Below are 21,749 nucleotides of genomic sequence, written 5' to 3' on the forward strand. Positions count from 1 at the left end.
TTTGAGGCAGAGTCTCGCTGTCGCCCAGGCTGGAGTGCAGTGGCGCAATCTCGGCTCACTGCAGGCTCCGCCCCCCGGGGTTCACGCCATTCTCCTGCCTCAGCCTCCCGAGTAGCTGGGACTACAGGCGCCCGCCATCTCGCCCGGCTAATTTTTTGTATTTTTAGTAGAGACGGGGTTTCACTGTGTTAGCCAGGATGGTCTCGATCTCCTGACCTCGTGATCCACCCGCCTCGGCCTCCCAAAGTGCTGGGATTACAGGCGTGAGCCACCGCGCCCGGCTCATTTCTATTTTTATGTCCATGTGTACCCACTGTTTAGCTCCCACTTATGAGAATATGAAGTATTCGATTTTCTGTTTCTGGGTTAGCTCACCTAGGATAATGGCCTCCAGTTCCATCCATGTTGCTACAAAGGACATAATTTCATTCTCCTTTATGACTGCGGTGGTTTATAAATTTTAAAATAATTTTGAAATGCAAACATTTTTAATGTTTCATGCAGCAAATGCACATACCATGTGTTTTAACCCAGTTCCTTATCATAGGCTATTTAGATTGTTTCCAGTTCTTCCTATTATAAATGGCATAGTGATGCTTTGTAAGCCCTTATCAGGATTTAAGATCATTTTTTTTGATAGGTCCTATATTTAAAGTTCTTGACACATTTTGTCACATCACTACCCAGAGAAGTTGAATTTCCACCCCCTGCCCACCAGAGCCTGGGTGAGCCGCTATGTCTGCCCCTTTCCCAACATGAATATGAACACAGTAGACATTTGGGCTAATTTAAGGGTGAAATGATGCCTCATTTAATAGCCCAGAAGGCCAGATAATTGGAGCTGCACTTCTGCAAGGTTCCTTCAATGGCAGGAGGGGGTGGAAACAAGACTGGTTGGAAGTTGAGGCCTGCAGTAGGAGAACAGAGAAAAGGGTTGGGGACCTGGGTGATGAGGGAGGGTGATGAGCCCAGCAGGAGACAGGCTTCAGGCTGGGAAGAGGGTGCCACAGTGAGGACTGCAAGCCCCACAGGACCCAGGACACCCACACCCCTTACTGAAAGGCAGGAAACGATCCTGTGATGGGGAGGGGATGGGGTGAGTCAGCACAGGGGCCATCAGAGGGAATCCAGGCCCTCTGGGCACCCCACTCTCCACTCTCCCCCACCCTTTCTAGCAGTCCACCAGCCTCCCGTGGGACACTGCCAGACTTGGTGTCTAGTCTTGGGGCCGTACATGTTAAACCTCACACAGGGCAGAGCATGGCAGAAATGATGGCCAATCCCAGCAGAAGAGGAAGGAAATTTCCCTCACTGCTTCAGATCACATGGCCCTGAATTCTCTGCAGACTGGAATTTATGGAGGCCACACTGTTGAGGTGACACAGACAAGGGTTTCTCCCCACTTCTTCCTACAGAGCTGCCCCTTTCAGGCCCATCCCTAGAATCCCTTTGCTGGACTGAATGTGTTCCCCCAAAATTCCTATGTTGAAGCCCTGATCCCCATTCTGATGGTGGGAAGAGATGGGGCCTGTGGGAGGTGATGAGGTCATGAGGTGGAGCCCCATGATGCGATTAGGGACCTTATAAGAAGAGACACCGGGGAGCTTGCTTCTCTCTCGGCCATGTGAGGACACTACTGAAGACACTTCGTACAAACCAGGAAGTGGGTCCTCAACAGACACCAACCTCCCAACACCCTGATCATGGACTTCCAGCCTCCAGAACTGTGAGAAGTAAACGTCTGTTGTTTATAAGCCACCTGGTCCATGATATTTTTGTTATAGTAACCCGAACATACTAAGAAATCCTGTGACCAAGTAAGGGACACCTGGGCCGGATATCGGAGTGGCTCATCAGGCAACCCCACAGGGACCAGGCAGAGTGGTGGGGAGGGAGAGGAACACAGGAGGGGGAAGAGAGACAGGGCTGAGCAGTGGGGGGAACCTCAGCCCCACCCCAGACAGCCCTCTCCCTCCTGGTCTCTCATGTGCCCTGACTCACCCTGCTGCCTGCCCAGCCCTGCCACCGGCCCTCCTCAATTTCTGTGCTTGGCCCCCAATAGGTGCTCCAGGCCACAGGTGATAAGGGTGGGATGGCATGGCGGGGGAGGACGCCTGGGTGATTCGTGCAGGAAGAGAAGCAGGTGACAAACACTGAGGACTCACTAGTCCACTCGGGGCTGTATGGAAATGCCCAGACGCATTTTGATTGTTACAATGAGCAGGGGACGAGGGTACAAAAGTAGTGTGCACAGGACGGTCCAGCTCAGTGAAGAACTGTCCCACCCAAAGTGTCAGTAGCTCCCCATCTACATGCAAAATCAGAAGGAAGAATTAAAAACAAACAAACAAACAAAAACATCAAAAGAAGAAAGGGAAGGAGGAAGGAAGGGAGAGAGGGAGGGAAGGAGAAGAGGAGGCCTGGCATCCATCTGTGAGCATCCCGGAGGTCCTCCAGGACCTGCCCTAACAGGCAACGAGAACCCGACATACCAAGACACGCCCAGGACCAGTGCTGTCCTCAGACCACACAGGCTGTGCAGCAACTGTATTTTTCCCTGTGGCTGCCAGGATAACTTACCACAAACGGAAAGGCTTAAAACAACAGAAACATATTCTCTCACAATTGTGGATGCTGGTGGCAGCATCACTCCAACTTCTGCTTTGCCCATCACATGGCATTCTGTGTATGTGCACGCCCAAAATGCTCTCTTCTCATAGGACACTAGTCGTGGTTTACGGCTAACCCAAACCCAACAGGACCTCATCTTTGTTTTGTTTTGTTTTGTTTTGAGACAGAATCTTGCTCTGTCGCCAGGCTGGAGTGCAATGGCACAATCTCGGCTCACTGCAACCTCTGCCTCCCGGGTTCAAGTGATTCTCCCACCGCAACCTCCCGAGTAGCTGGGATTACAGGCACATGCCACCAAGCTTGGCTAATTTTTGTATTTTTAGTAGAGATGGAGTTTCACCATGTTGGCCAGGCTAGTCTCGAACTCCTGACCTCAAGTGATCTGCCCGCCTCAGCCTCCAAAAGTGCTGGGATTACAGACGTGAGCCATCATGCCCGGTCATGACCTCATCTTAATGTGATTCCATCCTCAAAGACTCTCCAAGTACAGTCTCATTCACATGTACCCATGTACCAGCGATTAGGACTTGAACAAATCTTTTGGAGGGTGACAGAATACATTCTGCCCCAGAATTCTGACCCAGTAATCAATGCCACAGATCTCTATTCCTGCTTCTGAGTGTGGTCTATGGAGTATCGGCCTCTTCTGGAAACTTGATAGGAACACAGAACCTGGGCCACCTCAGACTTACTGAATCAGCACCTGTCTGGTCCCAAGGGCCCCAGGCAATCCACATGCTCATTCAAGTTTGAGAAGCCTTGGATCACTACCCACCTAGGGGGATGTAAGGCAAGGCCAGGAACTCATAGAGGTGGAAGTGACTGGGAAAACCTGAGAAAGGATTTCCATAGAGAATTGCTTGCTGTCATTCCTTCCCGTATCCTCATTTCCCCTAAGTAGCTATGAGACATGTCAAGATTCCATCTTCAGGAAGGAGGGGAGTGTTCACACACACACACACACACACACACACACACACACACACACACACACACAAGAGGACACGGATGGTACCTTCAGGGAACCAGTGAACTTGGTCTACATCCTCTGGAATTTGGGGGATACAGGCACTTGTACCTGGTTTATACACCAACATCTATGATGCCAGCCAGGAGGCCTGCCTGGCAGCAATGCAGAGTGCAATCCCATGGCAGTGACAGACAAAAGATGTGGCCCTTCTTAAAGGATCAGGATGATAAAGTCCACTTGGAAAGGCCCTTCCAGGAGGAGCCTCTGGGCACAGAGCTGACCTCGGCTGGCAGGCAGGTGGAGTCATAAGCAGCCAGGTAGGGACACCTCAAAAGTGTGCTTGGAGACAAGGTGCCAGCAACCTGGCATTTGCCGCCTCTGAAACTCCCTGGCCACGTGGCACCTGCCAGCAAGGAGCCCCTTTCTGCTTTCTCCTCCCTCTCTTCCCTGTCCTAATCCTGGAAAGCCCAAAAACAGAAACTGGGGTGTACAGAGAAAGTGGAGCCAAGAAGAAAGACGATGTGGACTGAGCTGGGGAGAGGAGACATTTGATATTAGATTTTGAACGCGTGGAACATGCTTCTATTGACTGACATCTGATGAGCAATCACAAGTGCGGGGCTCTTCCCAAGATTTCATCCTGGGGGGAGCAAGAACAAGCCCATGGAAAGGGGCAGCCCTGAAAAAGAATCAAATTGCTCTTGCTCGCTCACTCCTGAAAATCCAGCCTACCCATGAAAACAGAATGGGAAGAGAGCGCTTAACTGGAATAACTGACTTTGCTACAGGGTCAGGGATGCCCCCTTGGGGGTGACGGTGGCGCTGAGCCGGAGGGTGCAGGGGTGAAGGAGGCGAAGACTGTGAGCGTGGGAGGCATGTCTGTCAGAGGAAGTGGGCTGGCCTCGCTTGGCACTCCCTCCCAGGGCCTCCACCTCAGGCCCACAGGCCACTCTTCGGGCACACACACCCTGGGCCGCCTTCACGGCTTCCAGAACACGGGCCGCAGCTATCCCCTGACACAGCTGTGCTTGATCTGTCGTTCTCGCCTCACCTCCCTGCTTCCTCGGCAATCCACTCTCCATCCTTCCTCTCCACCCAGTTACTCACTAGTATAATAGTATTTGAAAGGTACAAACAGGCCAGGTGCGGTGGCTCACGCCTGTAATCCCAGCACTTTGGGAGGCCGAGGCGGGTAGATCACTTAAGGTTAGGGGTTCGCGACCAGCCTGGCCAAAATGGCGAAACCTCGTTTCTACTAAAAATACAAAAATTAGCCGGGAGTAGTGGTGCGCACCTGTAGTCCCAGCTACTCGGGAGGCTGAAGAAGGAGAATTGCTTGAACCCAGGAGGTGGAGGTTGCAGTGAGTGAGCCAAGATCGCGCCACTGCACTCCAGCCTGGACGACAGAACAAGACTCCGTCTCAAAAAAGAAAGATGCAAACAGCCACAGCCTCGCTTTAAACCCGCATATCCCCTCGCATTTACAACAAAACCCCAGTTTCATACTTTGACACACAGAGTCATGGGGCTCCAGCCTGCCGCCTCGCAGCTCTTCCCTCCTGTGCTGGGCTTCAACCCCACTGCCGCGTCCTTCTTTCTAGACCTAGGAACACTGTGCAGGCCTGTCCGGTCCAGCGGACGGCAGGCGCTCAGGTCTCCACACCCCGCTCTTTAGCCTTCAGGCCTCGGTGCTAACGCCACCTCCTAAGGGGGACCGTCCTGCGCCACCCAGTGTGCCTCTCCCCCACGAGGCTCTTCGATCTCTTAAAGCAGCCATGCTGCCCCCAGGCTGTAAGTTCTCTTAAGGGCCGAAGATGGACGGGGCCACACGGGAGGGCTCACACACAAGTGAGTGAAAGAATAACCAAATTAGGGCCGGGCGCGGTGGCTCACGCCTGTTATCCCAGCACTTTGAGAGGCTGAGGCGGGTGGATCACCTGAGGTCAGGAGTTCGAGACCAGCCTGACCAACATGGTGAAACCCCGTTTCTACTAAAAATACAGATTAAGCCGGGCATGGTGGCGGGCGCCTGTAATCAGCTACTCGGAAGACTGAGGCAGGAGAATCGCTTGAACCCGGGAGGCGGAAGTTGGAAGTTGCAGTGAGCCGAGATTGCGCCATTGCACTCCAGCCTGGGCAACCAAAGCGAAACTCTGTCTCAAAAATAATAATAATAATAAGCAAATTGAGGAATGAGAGCAGCATCTCAAGGACACAGGTACTGTTTTGGAATTTATTTTAGACCTTCTTTGAAAGTAGGCGTGAACGTAATTCTTTCAGGCACTCTTAAGAGAAGCCAACCGGCGCCCCGACAGCCGAGGGTGCGGGGGCTCCCCACGGCCCAGCCCCAGACCCAGACCCAGACCCCGACCCCGCTGCCGCGCCTCGCCCCGCCCCCGCGCCTCGGCGCTACTCACGCCCCGCCCTCCGCTCCTCGTCACGCCCCATGTCGCGCCTCCGCGCGACTCCTGCCTCTCCCAGTCTCTCGCACGACCTCGTACTCCGCCCTCGCCCCTCGGCCCAATTTATGCCCCGCCCCGCGCCTCGCCACACCCTGTGTCCCGCCCCCGCTTCCCCGGGCAACTCCTGCTCCAACCCCGCGCCCGACTCATGGCCCTCCCCGCCCCTCGCCACGCCTCGCCTCCGCGCTTCGCCGCGCCCCTGTCCTGCCTCTACTTCCGCCTCAGGGGAGCTGGGAGCCCGACGTTTCCGGGAGCGCCGCGTGGTTAGCGTCGGCCGCTTTTGGCATGGCGACTCTTTCTGGCCCGGCTGGGCCAATCCTGTCGCTTAACCCGCAGGAAGATGTCGAGTTTCAAAAGGAGGTGGCGCAGGTTCGCAAGCGCATAACCCAGGTGAGCAGGCACCCTGGCCCAGGCTGTGAGCGGGGGCGTTGGACCGGGTCTATGGGGTATCTGGGGTTGCACGGTTCCCGGCCCGGGCGCCGTTTGCCTTCGCGCACGCCTTCATTACCTCCAGGGTCTCCCGAGTGGATTCCACCGAATCAGGGACCGACCTTTTAAGCTTGCAGGCCACAGTTTCCGAGACGAAAGGGTTTACGCTGGTCGGTAAATGATGGAGGGGTTTGGCCGCTGAGGCCTTGGAGCCTTCATGTGGAGGGTAAGGGGGAAGTATTGGGGTGACGGAAGCAGTGGAAGGAATCAGCTGGAGGGAATAGGCTCCCATACCACAGGTGATCTCCGGGTTAGAGCTGTCACGCTTCCGCATTTTCCCCAAAAATGGGGGCCCCAGACTTAACACATTCGGGAAGTTTGTATGCCGGGTTGGTGATCTGGGAGTTATTAAAATAGAGTATTTGCCAGGTTCCACTTGCTGACTAGGGCCCTGACATCGCTTATACTTTCTGTGGTTTTTAGCATAAAATACACAGAAAAACTTAGAAGTTCTTGTTACAGAGGTAAGGGTATGATGACTGAGACGCTGAAAGGCTAATCTGTACCGTGAGAGTTAACAAGCCTATCGAAAATTTTTCGATGAAGTGCGAGTAAACAGTAATATGCATACCAAATTGAAGCCTACATTTATGTAGAGTTCTCTGGGTAGAAGATCTAAAATGGCTTGTTCAAAGATGTCCTTGCTTATCCGTTGATTGACATACTTATTGAGCACTAATATTATACTGGGTGCTGGGATGCCAGGCCGGAAAGATAGTTGACTACTGCTTGACCATGGCCTTTGTGGGGAGAGAAACACTAAACAGCCAGTTCTTTAATTACTACTGTGGTAAGTGGAAATGCAGAGTAGGTCCTTGGGCCGAGGGCTAGGGATTTTGTTACAATGTGATTTTCTTATTTATATATTTAATTTACCTGGTCTTTACGTCTTCAGCAAAAAAAACAAGAACAACTTACTCCTGGAGTAGTCTATGTGCGCCACCTACCTAACCTACTTGACGAAACCCAGATCTTTTCATATTTCTCCCAGTTTGGCACTGTGACACGGTTCAGGCTGTCCAGAAGTAAAAGGGTAAGATTTTTGCAGTTGGATTTAATGTTTTGTTTTTCAAATGTGTATTATCCTTGACATTAAAGAGCACGTTCACACATACATTATTGCTTATTAGGTTTCATTCCAAAAAGGAGAGTGGAGAAGGTTTAGAATCTGAAACAGCTACAGGAGCAAAATCAGTATTATTGTAAAAGTTTGTTTTTTACATTTCTCCAAATCCTTACATTAAATTGACAGTCTTGGTAAATGAACTGCAGTATGAGGCCCAGGTTTATACATCTTCTTGTATTAGCCTCTGGTCCAAGCTTCCTTATAATAGCAAAGATTTATATAGTGAATAGTTAAAGATGAGGACTCTGGAGTTGGACTGCCGGGGTTTGGGGCCAGGCTCTACACCTTACTAGTTAGAGTGATATGACCTTACCATGCTTCAGTGTTGTGATCTGTTAAATATAAGTAAAACTTCCTGGGAGTATTTAGTCAAAGGTTAAATATAAAGTCTTTAGAGTATTGCTTGGCACACAATAAACACTATATAATTACTCTTTGTGTCATACCTGCCTTCTAATGAGAAAAAGCTTTACGTAGCTTGTTTCAATAGTAGAGGAGTGACCTACTTTTCTTTCCCCGCACATAAACTTTAATTGGTTGTAGCTATAGACACCTATTTGATTTAGCATGTGGGGGATAGGGTGTGCATCCATCATCTGTTAGTTGTCCTAAAGACACAGATTGTAAGTAGAATTGAGGTCCCTTTTGTACCCTTCCCAGTGCTCTTCACCTTCTCCTTTAATTAGGGAATTAAATTCACAAATCCAGTTTTCTTTCTTTTTTTTTGAGACTGAGGCTTGCACTGTCGCCCGGGCTGGAGTGCAGTGGTGCAATCTCAGCTCACTGCAACCTCCTCCTCCCAGGTTCAAGCGATTCTCCTTGCGTCACCTTCCCAAGTAGCTGGGATTACAGGCGCCTGCCACCAAATTTTTTCTGTGTTTTACTAGAGACGGGGTTTCACTGTGTTGGCCAGGCTGGTCTCGAACTCCTGACCTTGTGATCCTCCCGCCTCAGCCTCCCAAAGTGCTAGGATTACAGGCATGAGCCACTGCGCGTGGCCACAAATTCAGTTTTCATTGCTATATATGTTTATAAGTTTTTACTATACATACGTACGACAATACATATGTGTACGTATATAAATCTACATACAGTATTAGCACTTTGGGAGGCCGAGGCCAGCGGATCACGAGGTCAGGAGATCGAGACCACGGTGAAACCCCGTCTCTACTAAAAAAAATACAAAAAAAAAAATTAGCCGGGCGTGGTGGTGGGCGCCTGTAGTCTCAGCTACTCGGAGAGGCTGAGGCAGGAGAATGGCGTGAACCCCGGAGGCGGAGCTCGCAGTGAGCCGAGATTGCGCCACTGCACTCCAGCCTGGGCGACAGAGCGAGACTCCATCTCAAAAAAAAAATCTATCATTCTTCAGCTGAATTTTTGTATTCAATAATCTGAGCTTTATCTGTGTAACTCTGTTGCCTTTGTTATTATCATTGCTCGTTACTTGGGCTACTAAAGTTTATCCATCCTCCTATTGAACATTAGGTTTTGTTTTTGGGGGCGATCTCGGCTCACTGCAACCTCCGCCTCCCAGATTCAAGTGATTCTCTTTCCTTACCCTCCTGAGTGGCTGGGATTACAGGTACCGGCCACTGCACCTGGCTAATTTTTGTATTTTTAGTAGAAACAGTGTTTCACCATGTTTTGGCCAGGCTGGTCTTGAACTGCTGACCTCAGGTGATCCACCCACCTCAGCCTCCCAAGGTGCTGGGATTGCAAGCATGAGCGAGCCACTGTGCCTAGCCCGAACATTAGGTTTTTTAATATTTTTAACTCTTTAGATTAAGCTGCTAGGAACAATCTTTGTACAGGTATAGACAGATTTTTCTAGAAGAGTATTTTGCAGACTTTGGCTGACAATAAGAAGTAAGTTTTTACCATCACAAAGAAGATGAGGGTTTTACAGCACAAACCAGCACACATACACATGCATGTAAGCATAATTGAAATAAAAGCCGAATGAGACAATATTTAAACTTGTTTTGTGTGATGTGCTGATTTTCTATTTCATTCTTTTTTTTTTGGTTTTTGTTTTGTTTTGTTTGAGACAGAGTCTCACTCTGTCGCCCAGGCTGGAGTGCAGTGGCACAGTTCCTCAGCTGACTGCGATGTCCGCCTCCCGGATTCAAGTGATTCTCCTGCCCCAGCCTCCCAAGTAGCTGGGATTATAGGTGCCTGCCACCATGCCTGGCTAATTTTTTTTTTCTTTTTTTTAAATAGAGTCTCACTCTGTTGCCCAGGCTGGAGTGCAGTGGCACAATCTTGGCTCCCTGCACCCTCAGCCTCTCGGATTCAAGTGATTCTCCTGCCTCAGCCTCCTGAATAGCTGGGATTATAGGCATGCACCACCATGCCCGGCTAATTTTGTATTTTTAGTAGAGATGGGGTTTCACCATATTGGTCAGGATGATTTCGAACTCCCAATCTCAGGTGATCCGCCTGCCTCAGCCTCCCAAAGTGCGGAGATTACAGGTGTGAGCCACTGTGCCCGGCCTACTTTTGTATTTTTAGTAGAGACACGGTTTCACCATTTTGGCCAGGCTGGTCTCGAACTCCTGATCTCAGGTGATCCACCCACCTCAGCCTCCTGGGGTGCTGGGATTACAGGCATGAGCCACCTCTCTTGGCCTAGTTTTTCTTTTTTGAGATGGAGTCTTGTTCTGTCACCCAGGCTGGAGTGCAGTGGCGCGTTCTCAGCTCACTACAACCTCTGCCTCTCGGGTTCAAGTGATTCCTCCGGCTCAGCCTCCCGAGTAGCTGGGATTACAGCTGCATGTCACCATGCCCAGCTAATTTTTTGTATTTTTAGTAAAGATGGGGTTTCACCATGTTGGCCAGGCTGGTCTCAAACCCCTGACCTCGAGATCCACCCGCCTTGGCCTCCCAAAGTGAATATTTTGTATTTTTAGTAGAGATGGTGTTTCACCATGTTGACCAGGCTGGTCTTGAACTCCTGACCTCAGATGATCCACCCTCCTTGGCCTCCCAAAGTGCTGGGATTGCGGGGGTGAGCCACCGCGCCTGGCCTTCCCCTCCCTTTTGAGTGTTGGGATTATAAATGGATTTTGAGGGATTTAAATTTTTCCCAGAATCCACCTGTTGAAGATAATTAAGATGAGACTCAGTTGTGGAAGTGTCCAAGTTGCTTGTTATTGACACAACTGTTGCTGGAAATGAGCCTCCTGATTCCCGCTGTTAAGCCATGTGACTTTTAAGTTGAAGACTTTGTTAATATCGTGGGATGTTGTTACTGAGTAAATTCCAGCCATAGGAATTGTGTATTTATCATATGTAACCAAAATCCCAAGAATACCAGAAAATCAGCTGTGTGTTCAGACTCGTGCATCTTTTCTTTTTCCCATAACAGTCCCCAGAATATGTGAATTGAAGTTAGAATTAAGCGTGTCATAATATTTGATAAGGGGCTAATATACATTATTTAAAATAATGGCATTTTAGGAATTTGATGATGCATTCAAATTTAATTGTTCTACTTTTTGTGGCGGTTTCTCTGTTGCAGACTGGAAATAGCAAAGGCTATGCATTTGTGGAGTTTGAGTCTGAGGATGTTGCCAAGATAGTTGCTGAAACAATGAACAACTACCTGTTTGGTGAAAGACTCCTGGAGTGTAAGTGCTCTTGTCTTACCGAAGGGTTGCCTGGGTGCCTGCTGCTGGTGGGTGACTGTGGTGGGAAAGGCGGCTTGCCTAGCTGCTTGGACATGCCACTTCATCTCTGGGATGACTCTTACAGAATGGTGCAAGGATTTCAGTGTATGTTGCAGGCAGATTCTAATTGGAATTTTAAAATCTCCTAGCCTGAGAGCTGTTTTTACCCTAAATGGAACTGGACAAGTCACCTTGGGGACACATGGGAGGAGCAGCTAACTCATTCTTATGGGCTGTGAAAGGCTTCTCTAAGGAAGTATAATTGACATTGAAACCTGGAGACTAAACAGGAGCGAGCCAGGTGAAGGGGACAGGAGTGAAGACAGACCATTCCTGGCTGAGGGACAGTGAATGCCAAACCAATGATGCCTAACCATTCGGCTGTGAGAGAATGTGAGGAAAGGTAGCAAGAGATGAGGGAGCAAGAAGAGGCTTCAGGTCAGGTTACTGCAGGCCTTCTAAGTCAGCAAGTTCTGAATTTATCCTGAGGGCAGTGGGGATAGCATCAAAGGTCAGGAATCGCATTGCAAAATCTGTCTAAATGGCAATGGCTGTAGCTCTTCCACACGAGAGAAGCCAGAGGGAGTGGAGGAGTGACAGCACCAGATGAGTAGTTTATCCTGCAGAAAGGAGCCAGTGCAGCCCCCTACCCTGCAGTCCATAGGGTGCAGACAGCATCCCTGTCCAGATCCTGCTGCCCTTGGGAGGCAAAGTGAAGTTTCTAGCTTCCCTGTGCCCATGGTGGCATGTGGCCGTCTTAGGTACCCAAGTTCACAGCTGACAAGGCTGCCCAGGTAGTGCCTCTCTATTCACTTCCCATTGCTGTGAGAGAAGCTGGGATTACAGGTGTGAGCCGCTGTACCCAGCCATATTTTGTTGTGTGAGGAATGGCACTGGGGAGATTCTAAAGTTAGCATTAAAATACCTTTATGTTTTTTCTTTTTAAAAATAGGTCATTTTATGCCACCTGAAAAAGTACATAAAGAACTCTTTAAAGACTGGAATATTCCATTTAAGCAGCCATCATATCCATCAGTGAAACGGTATAATCGGAATAGGACACTAGCACAAAAGCTACGGATGGAGGAGCGATTTAAAAAGAAAGAAAGATTACTCAGGAAGAAATTAGCTAAAAAAGGAATTGATTATGATTTTCCTTCTTTGGTAAATATTCGTGGAATCTTTTTTGTGGTTTCTTGTGGGGAGGGGAGGGGGCAGCTTTGTACCTTATAAAGTACCTAGCCTAGCACTTATCACAATCTCAACTCACTGCAACCTCCACATCCTGGGTTCAAGCGATTCTCCTGCCTCTAGCTTCCCAAGTAGCTGGGATTACAGGCACACACCACCACACCTGGCTAATTTTTGTATTTTTAGTAGAGACGGGCTTTCTCCATGTTGGCCAGGCTGGTCTCGAACTCCTGACCTCAGGTGATCCACCCACCTCAGAGTCCCAAAGTGTTGGGATTATAGGCGTGAGCCACTGTGCCCAGCCAGTTTTTTGACTAAACTTTTTTTTCTTTTTTGAGATGGAGTTTTGCCCTTGTTTCCCAGGCTGGAGTGCAATGGTGTGATCTTGGCTCACCGCAACCTCCGCCTGTGGGGTTCAAGTGATTCTCCTGCCTCAGCCTCCTGAGTAGCTGGCATTACAGGCATGCGCCACCACCCCGGCTAATTTTGTATTTTTAGTAGAGACAGGGTTTCTCCATGTTGGTCAGGCGGGTCTCGAACTCCCGATCTCAGGTGATTCGCCCACCTCGGCCACCCAAAGTGCTGGGATTACAGGCATGAGCCACCGCACCCGGCCTTCTTTTTTTTTTTTTTTTTTTTTTTTTTTTGAGACAGAGTCTTGCTGTGTTGCCCAGGCTGGAGTGCAGTGGCACAATCTTAGCTCATTGCAACCTCCACCTCCCAGGTTCAAGCGATTCTCCTGCCTCACCCTCATGAATAGCTGAGATTACAGGTCCGTGCCACCATACCTGGCTAATTTTTTGTATTTTTAGTAGAAATGGGGTTTCTCCATGTTGGTCAGTCTGGTCTCGAACTCTTGACCTCAGGTGATCCATCCACCTCAGCCTCCAAAAATGCTGGGATTACAGGTGTGAGCCACCATGCCTGGCCTGACTAAACTTTTGAAACATTCCATTGTAGGTTCTTCCTAAAACATTATGAGACCAGATTCTGTTATTTCCATTATACAGAAGAGGAAACTTCTTTTAAGGAGATAATCTGATTTGTTTAGCTCACATGATGTTTTAAGTTACTGAAGTAAACCCACTATTTAACTAAAGACTATAATACTCTTAGATTACCATTTATTAGCCAGTTGAGGTAGTGTGTGCCTGTAGTCCTTACTACTCAGGAGGCTGAGGCAACAGGATCTCCTGAGCCTAGGATTTAAAGTTTGCAGTGAGCTGTGATTGTACCATTGCACTCCAGCCTCAGCAACAGAGCAAGACCGTATCGCTAAAAAAAGAAAAAGATTGCCATTCAGAGGTGACACTGCCAGAATTAAGTCTTTGGCTTACTATATGCTATAAGTAGATACCAAAACACTGAACCTTTCCTTCATCTGTCACAGTAAGGAGAGCTATGTCTTTTATTATAGATCAAGAATGAAGCTCATTATGGTATGGCTAGTATAGGTAAAGGTCTCATTCTTTTTTTTTTTTTTTTTTTTTTTTTTTTTTTTTGAGACAGAGTCTCCCTCTGTCACCCAGGCTGGAGTGCAGTGGCACTATCTCGGCTCACTGCAACCTCCGCCTCCCGGGTTCAAGTGATTCTCCTGCCTCAGCCCCGCCAAGTAGCTGGGACTATGGGTGCACACCACCACACCCAACTAAATTTTTGTATTTTTTTTAGTAGAGATAGGGTTTCACCATGTCAGCCAGTCTGGTCTCGAACTCCTGACCTCATGATCCACCCACCTTGGCCTCCCAAAGTGCTGGGATTGTAGGCGTGAGCCTCTGCGCCCAGCCAATTTACTAGGTTTTTAACCTTATCCAGAAACTAGATGACCTTGTTATCCTCCTTTGGCTCAATTCTCAGTGGTTAATTTTTTGCCCAAATCCCAAATATTGTCTTTAATAGCGTTAGAATATTTCGCCAAGGCCTTAGGCCCTGGTACTCTTGTGAACCATTTGGGAACTGAGACAGTAAAACTTGAAAAGAGGCATGCAAGCACTGCTTTTCCTCTACCCTGTTTGTGACTTAGGAGATGGGGGTGGCCTGCCTTTGCACATTCTTCCTGCTTCCACCCTCCTGAATTCAGGATTCTGTGAATCAATGAGCTCCAGGTTCTGGTCTTCCCTTCAACCTCTGCAGCTCTGTCAATTCCTCTACTGGGTTTTTCCTAGTTTTGCCCTTTACTTGAGATAATTCACTGTATTTATGAGTTTTGATTTTTTAAATTGAAATGCTCTTGTCATTTAGGGAGGATTTACTGATAATATATATGAGGATCTAATGCTAGGTTTAGAAAGAAAAGATATGAGACTGTCAATTTCTAACTTCTTTATTAAAGATTTTACAGAAAACGGAAAGTATTTCAAAAACTAATCGTCAGACGTCTACAAAAGGCCAGGTAAAATGTTTTTTATCCTTTTACATGTAAGATATTAGAGAAGGATAAGTAGGAAAACATATTCAAGACTACTATAGCTGATCAATATTCCAATTGATGTCTTTTAACATTTATTTTAAGGTTTTACGTAAGAAGAAGAAAAAAGTTTCAGGTACTCTTGACACTCCTGAGAAGACTGTGGATAGCCAGGTAAAATGGTTTTCAATACTCCAGACAGCAGATATTATAGAAATAATTTGAAGGAGGAAAAGCAGTTTCTGCTACTCTCATTTTAAGATTTCAAATTAAATATTGTGACATTTGGTAGATCTTTATTGTTGATTTAGCAATTTTCTGCCTAAAACCTTATAATGGAACATGCTATATTTGTTAATTGTGAATTTCTGTACTAAGTTTGATAAGCATCTAAGTTTTCTATTCTTTGCAATAGTATCACCAAAAGATGGTAACAGAGCTAAAATAATGGGGTACAACTTGTAAAAAGAGAGGAGAGGTGATATTTTTGGGTAAGGTCATAATCGTGTTTTACATTTATGTATTATAATCTTTACTTGTTGAGTCCAGGGCCCCACACCAGTTTGTACACCAACATTTTTGGAGAGGCGAAAATCTGAAGTGGCTGAACTGAATGATGATGATAAAGATGATGAAATAGTTTTCAAACAGCCCATATCCTGTGTAAAAGAAGAAATACAAGAGACTCAAACACCTACACATTCACGGAAAAAAAGACGAAGAAAAAGCAATCAGTGATTTTCAGTGTATTATATTTCTTCTGAAAAATATAATATTTTTATGAGAGTGGACTTTGTATTTTACTAGGTACAATGAAATACAACCTTTGACAAGATTTTCAGAGGAAAAATACACTGTTTGGTCAAGTTAAGGAAAGCAGTGTGTAATTTTGGATTGCCTGCCCTTGGCTGAAATACAGGGGTGCATACCAGCTTGCAGTGGTTTGGCTGACATTTCCTGTTTCTCCTGGCCTCTAGTTTTCTTTTGATATTTCATAGCTCTCCTTAGTTTACTCTGCCTGGATAGAAAGTTGACCACTAACTGCAGGTTTAAGTACTAAACTGCAGCCTTTTCTGTCGCCAGCAGTTAAAGACCACCAATCTTGTTTGTCCACCTACATGGTTTGTCAGGGACATTTAACTCATGGGGGTGCTTTAGAATTCAACATCAGATGGTTGAAGCTGGAAGTTTAATTATATGTAGAGTGAGAAGGTAGTTCCAGTGTTAGCACAGATTTGTTTATGTGTTCAGATTTTAATAGAGATTCAAAAATGACTCATTTTTTCCAATAATGTTAAATTAGTTTTGGTTGTGCTAGCATGAATTAATAACCACCATTTTATACCAGTATCATCAGTGAAGCATTGTATTTCAAGATTCAAACAATAACCAGCAATTAAACTCTTTTTCTACAATTTATTTGTTTGTAAGTAGGACTTGGGAGTCATTGGGGAAAAAAAATAGTAAATTTTCCCCTTCATTAGAAAATTCAGATTCAAGGCCGGGCACGGTGGCTCACGCTTGTAATCCTAGCACTTTGGGAGGCCGAGGTGGGTGGATCACGAGGTCAGGAGATCGAGACCACGGTGAAACCCCGTCTCTACTAAAAATAAAAAAATTAGCCGGGCTTGGTGGCGGGCGCCTGTAGTCCCAGCTACTCGGAGAGGCTGAGGCAAGAGAATGGCGTGAACCCGGGAGGTGGAGCTTGCGGTGAGCCGAGATTGCGCCACTGCACTCCAGCCTGGGCGACAGAGTGAGACTCTGTCTCAAAAAAAAAAAAAGAAAATTCAGATTCATAGGCCGGGCGCAGTGGCTCACGCTTGTAATCCTAGCACTTTGGGAGGCCGAGGCGGGCGGATCACCAGGTCAGGAGATCGAGACCACGGTGAAACCCCGTCTCTACTAAAAATATAAAAAATTAGCCGGGCGTGGTGGCGGGCGCCTGTAGTCCCAGCTACTTGGAGAGGCTGAGGCAGGAGAATGGCGTGAATCCGGGAAGCGGAGCTTGCAGTGAGCCAAGATTGCGCCACTGCACTCCAGCCTGGGTGAAAAAGCAAGACTCCGTCTCAAAATAAAAAAAAAATAAAAATACAAAAAAATTAGCCGTGTGTGGTGGCCCGCGCCTGTAATCCCAGCTACTTGGGAGGCTGAGGCAGGAGAATCGCTTGAACCTGGGAGGCAGAGGTTGCAGTGAGCCAAGATCGCGCCACTGCACTCCAGCCTAGGTGAAAAAGCAAGACTCCGTCTCAAAATAAAATAAAAATAAAAATACAAAAAAATTAGCCGTGTGTGGTGGCCCGCGCCTGTAATCCCAGCTACTTGGGAGGCTGAGGCAGGAGAATCGCTTGAACCTGGGAGGCAGAGGTTGCAGTGAGCCAAGATCGCGCCACTGCACACCAGCCTGGGTGACAGGGCGAGACTCCGTCTCAAAAAATAAAAATAAAAAAAGGACTCAGGCATAACATGAAGTATGCAATAATAATTAACGTTTATTACATTTGTATATGTAAGGTACTATTGTAAACATTTAAAATATTTGAACTCGTTTCCTCAGAAAAACTCTAAAGATATTACTATTCCCATCTGAAAGATGAGTAAACTGAAGCCCAGGGAGCTTAGGTAGCTTGCCCACAGATTGTCTATGGTGACCCAGTTGAATTGACTCAAATTCTTAATGTTTACTTTCAGTGGGATTAGCATAAATGCTAGATTATTCATGGCCATGGAAAGGAAAAGGGCTGGGGGCAATGCCTCACGCCTGTCATCCCAGCACTTTGAGAGGCTGAGATGAGATGAAGGATTGCGTGAGCCCTGGAGTTTGAGACACCAGTGAGCACTGGAGGGCACCACTACACTCCAGTCTGGGTAAGAGAGCAAGACCCCCTCTCTAAAAGTAAACAAAAAACAGGGAGAAGTGAAAGACAAGACCTAGTGACTTTCCTTTTTTGTTGTTGTTGTTGAGACAGTCTTGCTGTGATGCCCAGGCTGGAGTGCAGTAGTGCGATCTCAGCTCACTGCAACCCTTGCCTCCTTGGTTCAAGCGATTCTCCTGCCTCAGCCTCCCGAGTTGCTGGGATTACAGGTGCCTGCCCCCAAACTTGGCTAACTTTTGTATTTTTAGTAGAAACGGGGCTTCACCATGTTAGCCAGGATGGTTTTGAACTCCTGACCTCAAGCGATCCACCCACCTCAGCCTCCCAAAGTGCTGAGATTACAGGCGTGAGCCACCACACCTGGCCGACTTTCCTTTTTTGCTGTTTTGTTTTTCTTCTCCAAGTTATTGGTAGAGGGACCTAGTGACTTTATGAATTGGCGGCAGAAATGGGGCACTGGGGCACACATGGAATGAAGAAGGCTAACAAGATTTCTATTCTTAAATGCTCAGCCTTGAAATAACTCAGAGCAATATAATGCTAGGTGGCAATAGATCCCAGGCACTTGAAATTTACAGTCAGCCTGGCACGGTGGCATGAGCCTGAAGTCCCAGCTTCTGAGAAGGCTGAAGCAGGCAGAGAAAATCTACAGTTAACTCATTGCACTTAAAGAGAATGGCAAAAATCCAAAATTATTAAAGGGGTTTATACCCTACTGTTAACTTTTTTTTTTTTTTTTTTTTTTGCGACAGAGTCTCGCTCTGTTGCCCAGGCTGGAGTGCAGTGGTGCAATCTCGGCTCACTGCAACCTCCATCTCCTGGGCTCAAGCAATTCTCCTACCTCAGCCTCCAGAGTAGCTGGGATTACAGGTGCCTGCCACCATGCCCAGCCAATTTTTGCATTTTTAGTACAGATGGGGCTTCACCACATTGGCCAGGCTGGTCTTGAACTCCTGACCTCAGGTGATCCATCCACCTCAGCCTCCCAAAGTACTGGGATTACAGGCATGAGCCACTGCGCATGGCTGGAGTCTCACTCTTTTTACCCAGGCTGGAGCGCACTGGCGCGATCTCGGTTCACTGCAGCTTCCGCCTCCCAGGTTCAAGCGATTCTCCTGCCTCAGCCTCCTGAGTAGCTGAGATTACAGGTACCCAACACGACACCCGACTAATTTTGTATTTTTAGTAGAGACGGGGTTTCACCATGTTGGCCAGGCTGGCCGTGAACTCCTGACCTCAGGTGACCCACCTGCCTCGGCCTCCCAGAATGCTGGGATTACAGGCGTGAGCCACCACGCCTAACCTCAGCCCACCAATTTCTACACTACTACAGGACAGAAACTACCACTATCAAATGCCCTTTAAGCAATTGGGTGCTTAGGAAACATCTTTCCAATAATTGACAATTGGTGAAAATATATTTGCCAAATGGGTTTGGGTCACCAGCAATACAACATTCCGATGACATGAACCATGAAAATATTTACCTTATGAATTTGTGTATGAAAATGAAGAAATATAACTTCAGTTAATTTTACAATATTTATGGGCAAATTTTTTTTTTTTTTTTTTAAATAGAGATGGAGTCTCACTATATTGCCCAGGCTGGTCTCCAACTCCTGGCCTCAAGCAGTCCTCCCACCTTGACCTCCCAAAATGCTGGAATTATAGGCGTGAGCCACTGTGCATGGCCAAAGCAGTTCTGGTTTGGTTTATGTTGGTTTTTAGAGACAGGATCTCACTGTGTCACCCAGGCTAGAGCGCAGTAGCATGATAATAGCTCACTGCAGCCTCGAACTACTGGCCTAAGGTGATCCTCCCACCTTGGCCTCCTGAGTGACTGAAACTATAGTAACTTGCATGAGGCCCGGCTAATTTTTTTTTTTTTTTTTTTTTTTTTTTCTTGAGACAGAGTTTTGCTCTTGTTGCCCAGGGTAGAGTGTAATGGCATGGTCTCGGCTCACTGCAACCTCCGCCTCCCAGGTTCAAGTGATTCTCCTGCCTCAGCCTCCGGAGTAGATGGGATTACAGGCATCTGTAGCCACCACGCCCAGCTATTTTTTTGTATTTTTAGTAGAAATGGGGTTTCACCATGTTGACCAGGCTGGTCTCAAACTCCTGACTGACCTCAGGTGATCTGCCTGCCTCCCAAAGTACTGAGATTATAGGCGTGAGCCACCGAGCCCAGCCTTTTTTATTTTGTTTTTAGAAATGGGTCCTCAGTATGTTGCCCAGGCTGGTCTGGAATTCCTGGCCTCAAGTGATCCTCCTGCCTCAGTGTCCCAAATTGCTAGGATTACAGGCATGAGCCACTGCCCGTGGCCAGCAAGTAATTGTATATAATTACATACAGTGTATATAATGTTCTTAGGTATATATTAAAATGATGGCTCTATGTAAAAAGAAAGTTTCGGCCGGGCGCAGTGGCTCACCCCTGTAATCCTAATACTTGGGAGGCTGAGGCAGGCGGATCACTTGAGGTCAGGAGTTTAAGACCATCCTGGCCAACATGGTGAAACCCCATCTCTACTAAAAATACAGAATTAGCCGGGTGTCCTGTCGGGTGCCTGTAATCCCAGGTGGGAGGCTGAAGCAGGAGAATCACTTGAACCCGGGAGCTGGAGATTAAAGTGAGCTGAGATCGCACCATTGCACTCCAACCTGTCAACAGAGCGAGACTCCATCTCAAAAATAAATAAATAAATAATTTTACACAAGAGAACTTTGCTTTACTACCACAATCACTGTAAACACAATCTGTAGCCCTTGGTGTTCAGTGTACATTTCCTGTTTTCCAGTCACTGGGCTATTTTGGTTTTATTTCTTATTCATGAGGCCTGAACTATAAACACGAAGTAAACACTGGATTTAGAATTTGGAGCATTTTTCTACTTCAGCTAGTAAACCTCAACATTTTGGAAATATTTTTCAAGTTATATGTAAGTGATCTATTTCTGTCCTTTTTCTCTCCAAAACAAATAAAAACAAAATAATAAACGATTTGGCTAGTTAGGGTTTACCTGAGATCAGGAATTAATGTCCCGTCCCATTGATCCAATTAGGGAATGTTTCACATACCTATCTACAAATTTATCCTGTTGCAGTAACCAATCTGTTTCATAATTAAGTAGCTTACCAATTATTGCAGTGGCCTGTTCTGCTTCAATTTGTATTAACAAAAAGAAAATGAACTTGTAGCAGTATTGCAGACATTACTTTTCTTTGCTGATAGGAGCCAATTTTGGAATCTCCCCTGTTATAAATAAATGCTGTCAACCCTACAAAGTCCAGGAAAAGAAATTCGGACATTTGATACTTGCCAAACATAGTTTCCACAGCAAATGTGCCATGAGTAATGCTGTTGTTTTCTGTAGCTTCATTCACAGGTTCTGTGACTTGGTTATTCAAAAGAGGAGTTCACTGGTTTTGGGGAAAGTAGGACTCTTGCAAGAGGAACCAGGGGAAATATCCTAATTATTTGTCCCCAAAGAGAAAATGTTGAGATGTTTTTGGCAGTGATGCAGGATACTCATTGGCAGTTTTTTATTCTGAAGGACTGTGTTAATTTTTCTTCTATTTCTCCTTTAACACTTGGCTAGATGATAAATATTGTGGCTTTTCTCTAATTAGCTTTTTTTTTTTTAAGACCAAGTTTCGCTCCTGTCACCTGGTGTGGAGTGCAATGGTGCGATCTCGGCTCACTGCAACTTCCGCCTCCCTTGTTCAAGCGATTCTCCTGCCTGAGCCTCCCGAGTAGCTGGGATTACAGGCATGAGCCACCACACGCATCTAATTTTGTATTTTTAGTAGAGACGGGGTTTCTCCATGTTGTTCACGCTAGTCTCGAACTCCCGACCTCAGGTGATTCGCCCACCTTGGCCTCTCAAAGTGTTGGGATTACAGGCATGAGCCACCGCGCCCAGCCTTCTAAT

At 47.1% G+C, this 21,749-nt stretch overlaps 1 protein-coding gene across 2 annotated transcripts; it reads left to right on the forward strand.

Annotated features, from left to right (window-relative positions):
• The first annotated feature begins 6,095 nt into the window (after nt 1–6,095).
• On the forward strand, nt 6,096–16,363 carry NIFK (nucleolar protein interacting with the FHA domain of MKI67). Of its 2 annotated transcripts, none has more exons than XM_055261238.2 (7): nt 6,096–6,453; nt 7,448–7,585; nt 11,199–11,307; nt 12,299–12,510; nt 14,870–14,929; nt 15,050–15,118; nt 15,489–16,363. In XM_055261238.2, exons 1-7 carry the CDS (start codon nt 6,349–6,351, stop codon nt 15,555–15,557), a joined length of 762 nt encoding a protein of 253 aa, XP_055117213.1. In that variant the 5' UTR covers nt 6,096–6,348; the 3' UTR covers nt 15,558–16,363. The 2 variants fall into 2 exon arrangements, with proteins under 2 accessions (XP_055117213.1, XP_055117212.1); XM_055261237.2 differs by having other exon boundaries at nt 6,103–6,453; nt 15,494–16,363.
• Nucleotides 16,364–21,749: the final 5,386 nt, after the last annotated feature.

Source organism: Symphalangus syndactylus, chromosome 22, assembly GCF_028878055.3.
Source record: "Symphalangus syndactylus isolate Jambi chromosome 22, NHGRI_mSymSyn1-v2.1_pri, whole genome shotgun sequence".
Taxonomy (NCBI): domain Eukaryota; kingdom Metazoa; phylum Chordata; class Mammalia; order Primates; family Hylobatidae; genus Symphalangus; species Symphalangus syndactylus.

Bases quoted from the DNA above. Each gene is read 5' to 3' on its own strand.
- NIFK (XM_055261237.2), top strand. From the start codon at position 6,349: ATGGCGACTCTTTCTGGCCCGGCTGGGCCAATCCTGTCGCTTAACCCG. The intron at 12,511-14,869 runs GTAAATATTCGT...TCTTTATTAAAG, and splicing joins ATTATGATTTTCCTTCTTTG to ATTTTACAGAAAACGGAAAG. The intron at 14,930-15,049 runs GTAAAATGTTTT...ATTTATTTTAAG, and splicing joins AGACGTCTACAAAAGGCCAG to GTTTTACGTAAGAAGAAGAA.